The following is an 8,411-nucleotide window of genomic DNA, read 5'->3' as shown; positions in this document are numbered from 1 at the left end:
TATTGAACAATATGACAGAAAATGAAATATAGTGAGTGACTTATATCTGAATTACAGTGTGAGAATTAACTTATATACCTATACCTAAATATATATATATATGATATAATAGGCAAGAATGTTATATAGATGAGTACAAAAAAAGTTTTTTTTTCAACTATGTTTTTTAATCGATGACATGATTTCCTGAGTGAAATTAAAAGTTTGACAAAAGAGAGGTTTATTAAGGTACATGAATATGGGACAGTAGTCCCGAAACATTGTACAACAAAAAAGAAAATATAGAATAAAATATATTCAATTTTTGGAAGTTTTAACCTAAAAAAATTTATTGAAATTGACTTACCAGAAAATCAAAAAATTTTTTTAATTCCGTAAACATTAAAGCGTATTTAAAAACAATATTTTTAAGAATAATGTAAGAAATATGAGAACGAGAGAAGAAACTTACAGACTAGCAGGGAATCTTAGCAGTGACAGAAGGACAAAGGATTCACTAGAAATGGAACTGTCAAGAAAGAACGTTGAGATAAAACAGTTGATACGAAATGAAAATGATAAAATAAAAGTAAAGTTAGTGATAACATAAAAAACATAAAAAGTGTGAAATATAAAATTTTGAGACCCAAAGGTAAGAGAATTGTTTAAATAAGTTATAAAAAATTGCATAAGTACTTTAAATAATCGTTATGGATACTTAAAGGCCCTAATTTTTTAACGTAATAGTAGAACAAGGCGATATAAACGTAGAAAACTGGGAACTGTAAGTAAGTTGACTGCACCCCTGACCATCTTCTCTAATTCGTAATCTACGGTCAACTATCTACACCTCATTACGATAATATAAATGATTTTTGTTGGTATGACTAATTTTCTGTTGATTAATAATAGTTGCTTTTTTTGATAACTAGATACGTGGTACCTTGGACTCTCTTTCACTTTTTCATTTAACAGATTGCCTATTTAAAAAAAAAAAATGATGAAATTTAGAAATTATGAGGCTACAATTTTGCCATTTGTTCTCAGCCAGGAAGCAATCAGACCAAGTCCTGCACACATCATCTCTCATAAGAACCATGGCGATATTTTACCAGGTGAGTGTGGAGTTATTCCTTTCAATAAAAGAAAATTGAGTATGTTCAATCTCTGAAGTAAACTTAGGTTTTGAAATTTTAAACAATATTGTTTTAATTTAGTTTAAATAAGGAATTAAGATGAAAGGACAATCAATACAAATTTTTTAATTAGTTCATTTATAGCTGACAATATTTTTAATTTATATATAATTCAATTTCTTTTTTACGACTTTTTTGTTTATCAATTATAATAAAAAATATATAATATAAAATATATAGTTTCAAAATGTTTATTTTCTTATAACTCCTACATTTCGGCCATTATCAATGATATTTTATTTATAATATCATGCTATTCTATTATAATCTTATTAATTAACATTACATGATCTATTACAACCGTATTAATGTTAATTTATATGGTTCAAATAGATAGTGTAATTTGAATAAAATTAGAATAAGTGAAAATAGTGGGTAAAAAAAGGTTAATAGACTAAAATATATTTTGACAAAGGCAAAATAGCCTGAAAAATTTGTAATGACATTGTTAGCTGTGATATTATAAATAAGATGTCCTCGAGAATGGCCCAAACGGAGGAGTTATAAGAAAATAATCATGTCGAGATTAATATTTTTAATGTTATTTGAAATAAATCTTACAATATTTGCTGGAGAATCAATTATAATTGATTAGATTTATAATAAGTTCCTAATATGTATATTGCACCATTTATCTTTTTTCTCACGGATTCCAATTATATTTATTTTCATTTTGATTAGGAATAAACTGTAACATTTCCACTATTTTTATCGAAATAACTGATAATAATCATTATCTGAAAAATGATTTATCCGAGTTAATTTTAGTTGCTCAAGTAATATTAATTACAAGCTTTAGTTTTTGATCTTTTAATTTGATTTAGGTTTTTTTTTGTTCTGTGCCTTTTGATTTAGGCTACAAAGAATATAAATATGATGACGGTGGGGTAAAATTTGGTAAGTGCAACTGCTGCCAAGACCAGTCTGTGTTCAGAGCAACATCTACTCAGTCTCAATCCAGAATGTCAGAGGTAATATTATAAGATTCCTAGTAATCATCAATTTCAGTTTGTTCTTAAACATATGCCAACTAGCCAACAGCTCATTGTGTGGATAAATGAGATATGTGTCTATCATTATATGTGTATGGTAAGAAAAAGATAAAAATAAGTTTATAAATGTTTTTTAGATGAAAATAATGAGTATGAACTTTTTTATGCTAATGATAAAAAAATTTAACAAAAGATAACGAAGCCGTGGACATGCGATCGAAAGAGATCGAGTGGTATTGCCTTTGTCCGATTCGAACACCCTTCTCTATTTTTTTCTTTTTTAGTTAATCATTAGTCCAGCTCTATTCGTTGTTTTCTGTAATATTTGAGTCCACTTCTCCCGAGTCAGCTGGAGGCGCTGCTCAGAGCACCCTGATTTACTCCCCCTTCCGGGCGGGGCGGCTACCTAGGAAAGGTGATCCTAGGGTGTGTACTGACTGTGACCTTATGTTAGTATAAGTGATTTGTGTAATGTCCTCAGTGTGTTAGTGCTGTGTACTGAACTCAGGAACCAGAGGAATGTTAATTTCTACTAGCCTTGCACTAAGCTAGCCCTTGAGGGGTAGGAAAGGAACCTGAAGGATAATGAGGGTACTAAGGGTTGGAAGACAGAGATTAGAGCAGGCCGAGAGTTTTAAATATCTAGGAGTTCCTCTCAATGAAAGTGGCTACATTGATGTGGAATGGCCCAAAAAATTGGAGAAGCAGGGAAGATGTTCAGTAGAGTCAGAAGGGATCTCCTGGAAAGAAGAGAGGTGACAAAACAGACAAAACTAGCCTTATGTAAATCGACCTTCCTTCCTATCCTAACTTACTCTTCAGTTACAAGCCATGTAAATGAGGTATCTGCGAAAAATAGAAATACAGACATGGAGAGATAGGATACGGAATGCCACCATACAGGCCCGACATCAGACCGGTTAAGACCATTCCAGAGGAGCACAAATTAATCTTCTCTAACTGTTTAGTAATAAATATAAAAACAAATAATCTCTTTAGGTAATTAAAGGTATTATACACTTTATTTGGCTCCAGATAGAAGAACATAAGACAATTTTTATAAACTTTTTGGAAAAAAAGAACCGCTGGGATGTTATGCCTTTATAGCATGACACCTCGGTTATCATATGGTTATCGGTTATCATTTGACTAAGAAAAATTGGTCGGAAGAATACCTCATATAGTGTGAACGGTATTGCTGGACCTCCTAGACTTCAAAACTATCAAAATCTCAATTATGATAAAAATGTGATAAATGATCTTCTATAATGTATACTGAAATCCTTAAAAACACAAAAAACATAGAAATATTAAGCTAATGGTGTATAGTGCTGTGATAAAACCAGCTCTAATTTATGGCTGTGAGACCTGAGCTCGAACAGGCACACTAGAAAGCAGAATTGAAAGGAAAGTCCTCTGCACAATTGGCAGAGCGATCTGGGATCAAAGCCTTAACACATGTTGTAGAAGAAATAACAGGGAACTAGTTGCAGAGATTAGTCAGGCAATATTTGATGATATGAAGGAGAGGGCTGTGACTCAAAGCAATCTATCTGGATGCCTCTACGCAACAATGAATGACAATAGAACAAGTGGGAGGCCAAAAACCAGATGGATGTACAGAATCGGAGAAGATGCGAAAGAGCTGCATGCAGCGAACTGGAATGCAGTAACCAATGATAGACGGGGTGGAGAAGGCTGCTCCTGGCGGCCAAAAAGCTACATGATCTGTAGAGCCAAAAAAAAAAATATCTAGTATGAACCAATTAATTAATTATATAATTTTGAAAAATCTATAATAACCATGGAAATATGGAAACATTTACTTATAAATTCAATTTATTTATCCATTTTTCATCACTCTCCTTTACTTTCTTCTATTTTATGGAATGTGTTCGGTATTCATTTTTCTATAATCTTTAGCAATGTATATTATACATCTATATTACTACTCTTATTTCTGTAAATTTGTTTTCAACCTGGAAAAATATTTCTTCTTTTGTTCATTCTAAAATTCTTTCACTGTTTATATTTATCCACATCTTTATACTACTACCAATGAGAGACTGTAAATTTTTATTTCAAAAAATCAAAATTAATTGTACTTGAAAGTTAAGAAATCTGAAAATTCTTCATTTAAGCCCTATTAGTCTGTTTGAATAAGGAGAAAACATAGCTGATAATTAAGAGAAGTTAATTTTACATTAATATAACAGGTTTAATCAAAATTGTTTTAACTGTTTTTGAGAAAATGGTAAAGAAGTGTTAATTTGATGATATAGGGCAGTGGTTCCCAAGTAGTGTAGTACTACTAAATCAAAAATTGAACTATTTGCAGACCAAACCCTCTCTTGGATTTTGGATATGCAGTTAGATGCACTTTCATAGTGCATTTACCTTTTAAAACCTTTCAACTAACACTTAAACATTAGGAAAGGTAAGTAATTAAAAAGCTCTAAAAATAAGTGCTGCTGAACTCTCCTGTGCCTCACTCCCCTGGCTCTTACAACTCACCTATAGTCTGTAACTACCAGTTAGGAACCTTTGATTTAGAATTTCATTTCCAGTAATTCAATTTTAGTGAAAACTTTACTGTAATATTCCAGGAATTCACCTATCATAAATATATTATTTCAGTTTTTATTTTTGAATTATGATGACTACAGACACATAGAAAACATTTATGGGAATTAGTTATTTGGCTCCAGGTGACCTTGTAACATATATTTCTGTTGAAAACAAAGATATAAAATTTTTCATAATCACAATATTTTCTCTTTTCTTTATATCTCTTATCACATATATGTAAGTGTAAGGAAAAAAGAGAATTTTTTTTATTTTTTGAACATTATAATTTCGAACTGTCAATCAGAGATGGGCAAAAATTAGCAATTAGTTTCAATTATAGTTAATTTTTGCCCTACTCTGCTGTTAATTTACCCTTTTTCTAATGCATAGCATTAACTAATTTGTCTCATATTTTTTAGGAAAGTTCTATTAGAGGAAAGAATATGAAGGATGGATTTACAATTTCATCGATTCCACAATCAGAGTTGAATCAACCTGTTGACTGTATGTTTTTTTTCCCTCCTTTATTAATAAATTAATACTTGTATACAAATTTACTTAGTGGATTAGTTAATTTTACTACTGAGAACATTTCTCTAAATCTCTAGACAAATATGACAAGATTGTGCCAGAAGAAGAAGAGGAAGAAGAAGAGGAGAACAATCTGCCTGAGAAGCCTCCGCCACTCCCAGACAAGAATGATGGACTGTGTTGTTTATGTTGTCCTCATGCACCAGGTTATGTGTAAGTAAACGTTTTAACAACAGGGTTGGTTAGCTCCTCTTCTATTATCATGAAAGATACATGATATTATGTGAAAAGTTCTTAACATAATTCTTATTTGTTCATTATTTTGAATATTTATTATTCTAAGAAAATTGATTATATAATATTTTCCAGTATGAAGAGAAAATCTTCAACAGAGGTGAATCAAAATCGAAAATCATCTTCTAAGCCTATCAAAGAGAATTATCACTCTTATTCTTATGAGGAAAGTAAGTATCGAGACTATCCAATGGAGAAGAAGTATCAGAACCGTTATATGGAGGGAAAGAAATATCGAAACTATCCTATAGAAAGGGAGAAGTATCGAGATTATCCTATGGAGGGGAAAAAATATCAAGACTATCCTATGGAGGAGAATTATCAAGACTATCCTATGGAGGAAAAGAAGTATCAGAACTATTCTATGAAGGAGAAGAAGAATCAAGACTATCCTGTGGATCATCCATCAGTACCCTGCCCTTTGTGCTCTCAGAACAATAAACTGATGGAACTTATCAGGTAGTTGGTAATATTATTAAGTAAATTAAACAGTTAGCATAGAATGTTGTGATATTATTTTCCTCTTAAAGTAAAATTTAGTGTATAGTTGACTTAAGGAGGGTTGCTAAATTTTTAGTCTGTAATACTAATTAAATTTAAGTTTCTAGATAGCACCACTGTACCAAAATCTACTATAGTGTCTTAAACTATGTTTTACAATATAATAATAGTAATAATAAAGGTCTAATGAACCCGAAGGTTTGATGCCGATACGACCGTTCTCTACATACATCCTTCCAGTGACGTCCCTCCGAACCCAAATCCACTAAATTAGTTCTAACGGAATCCTCCCATCTACGTTTAGGTCTACCTCTCCAACATTTACCTGTTGGTTCTGTGTTTTTAACATTTTAGGAATCTGCTCATACTAAGCCCTACAACCTTACACGCTCATCTTATATGCCACAATGCTATTATCTCAGTTATATTTACCGGTTGCAGTTCCATTAATTCAGTGTTGTGTAGTCATCTAAATTCTATCGTTAATTCATCCCTTTTCAGTCCGTATATTTTATGTAATACTTTATTTTTGAAAACCTTAAGGCTGTTCATCTCTTAGTGCAAGAGGCCATGTTTCCCATCCATGAAGAACATTGGGAAGGATAATAGTTTTGTAAATTCTTTTCATTTTCAACGTGAATTAGTAATGAAGGACTGACATTCGAATTAATAATAATGATAATAAAGGCCTAACGAACTCGAAGGTTCGATGCCGATACTACCAATCGCTCTCTACCTACATCCCTCCAGCGATGCCCCTCCAAACACAATTCTACTAAATCAGTTTTAACGTAATCCTCCCATCTACCTTTCAGTCTATCCCTCGGACATTTACCCCATTTTATTATGAATTACAATGTTTCGTATTAAACACTAAGAAATAAAATCAATCATTACTAATATCATTCATTATCAGGTAAACTAAACAATATGATTGTCCTAATGAATAAGATGTATGTTGTGGATTTAGGAAAGGTTTTATAAAGAAAGACAAAGATTGTGTTTGATAAATATAACTAAGCAGCACTGCATCCTATTCATTTTAAGCTTACCCTATTTCAGCATAGATCACCAGTTTTCTTTGCTAATTTTCTAAATTCTGATATTATGTAGTGTACTTGCATTGGTAGCCACAAAGTTTAGCCAGCACAATCATGGACTTACCACTTATCCATTTTCAGTGGTTGTATTATTGTCCATTTGTTGCTCTGCCCAACATAGTTATGCAAATCTGATGAATTGGCACACAACCTGATCTTTAAACAGTGACTTAATTTCTATATTTGTTATTAAATTTTGTTGTGTTTCTTGCTCCAGAACATGTCCACAGCTCCAAACATGTATCGCAGAATCCTTTCAAATCATACCAGGAATCTTTCTAGAGCTTTAGTTAGGTTTCAATTCTCATAGCCCTTTGAGAGTACTATATTGAGTAGGTAAAACAGGGACTACCTCAAGGTACTGAGTCCAATGCTATTTAATATTATGATTAATGACGTCATAGGTACATTGATGGAGAAATCACCTGGTACTGAAGCGTTATTGTATGCTGATGACTTGATAATCTGGAGGACCAGCAGTAGGATCGGTGCTCTTGAAAAGTGGGCCAACGATACCTTAAAGGTTCTGAAGAGCTGGGCAGATGAAAACGAAATGATTATCAATAGACAAAAGACAGTATACCAACTATATTTACCCTTTCTGCAAAGCAGCATGAGCTCCGAGTGAATCTTGATAATCAGGCTATTAGCAGGACTCATGAAGCGAAATATCTAGGACTGATCCTGGATGATAAGTTAACCTGGGCTAGGCAATGTATGGATGCTGCAGATAAAGGAGAATCAAGACTGCGACTTATGAAACGAATCACAGCCATAAAATGGGGAGCAACCACTGAGGTTTTAAGACATGCATATAGGTCATATATAAGATCAGTCCTGGAATATGGCTCTGGGATTATGGTCACAGCTACCGATTCAGTGCTGGGACGTCTTGATATAGTACAAAATAAGGCATTGAGGATTATTACCGGTGCGGCTAAATCGACACCGATTCTAGCCATGCAATTGCAGGCAGAGATCGAGTCCCTAAAAGATAGGCGAAAAATAAATGCTGTCATCCTTTACGAGCGCGTGCTTAGGAATGGTAGTGATTACTGAGCCAGCACTCTTGGTAATACTAGGCGACTAAAAACACAGCTAACATTTATTGAGGCAACGAAATCCATTATCACAAGCCTAGGCCTGAACTTTGAGATAAGAGATCCTCTGCCTGACTTGACTAAACAAAGCGTTTGGACGTGTCCATATGCTATAGTGCTGGATCTAATAATGCCCATCAACAAATCCAT

The 8,411-nt window shown here is 32.8% G+C and overlaps 1 protein-coding gene across 1 annotated transcript in view; it reads left to right on the top strand.

Moving 5' to 3' along the window:
• LOC106688782 (cilia- and flagella-associated protein 53) overlaps positions 1-5,389 on the top strand; it is a gene marked incomplete at its 3' end in the record, with an annotated part of 23,097 nt that extends 17,708 nt beyond the window's left edge. The window contains 4 exon segments of the mRNA XM_014433418.3: positions 1,027-1,094; positions 2,031-2,146; positions 5,155-5,239; positions 5,344-5,389. Coding sequence (XP_014288904.1) covers positions 1,027-1,094; positions 2,031-2,146; positions 5,155-5,239; positions 5,344-5,389 — 315 coding nt within the window.
• Between the last annotated feature and the right edge of the window lie 3,022 nt (positions 5,390-8,411).

This window comes from Halyomorpha halys, unplaced genomic scaffold (assembly GCF_000696795.3).
Source record: "Halyomorpha halys isolate HHAL.00 unplaced genomic scaffold, Hhal_1.1 Scaffold1205.1, whole genome shotgun sequence".
NCBI classification, from domain to species: Eukaryota; Metazoa; Arthropoda; class Insecta; order Hemiptera; family Pentatomidae; genus Halyomorpha; species Halyomorpha halys.
The sequence above is the reverse complement of the archived record's forward strand: the minus strand, read 5'-3'. Positions and strand labels throughout refer to the sequence as shown.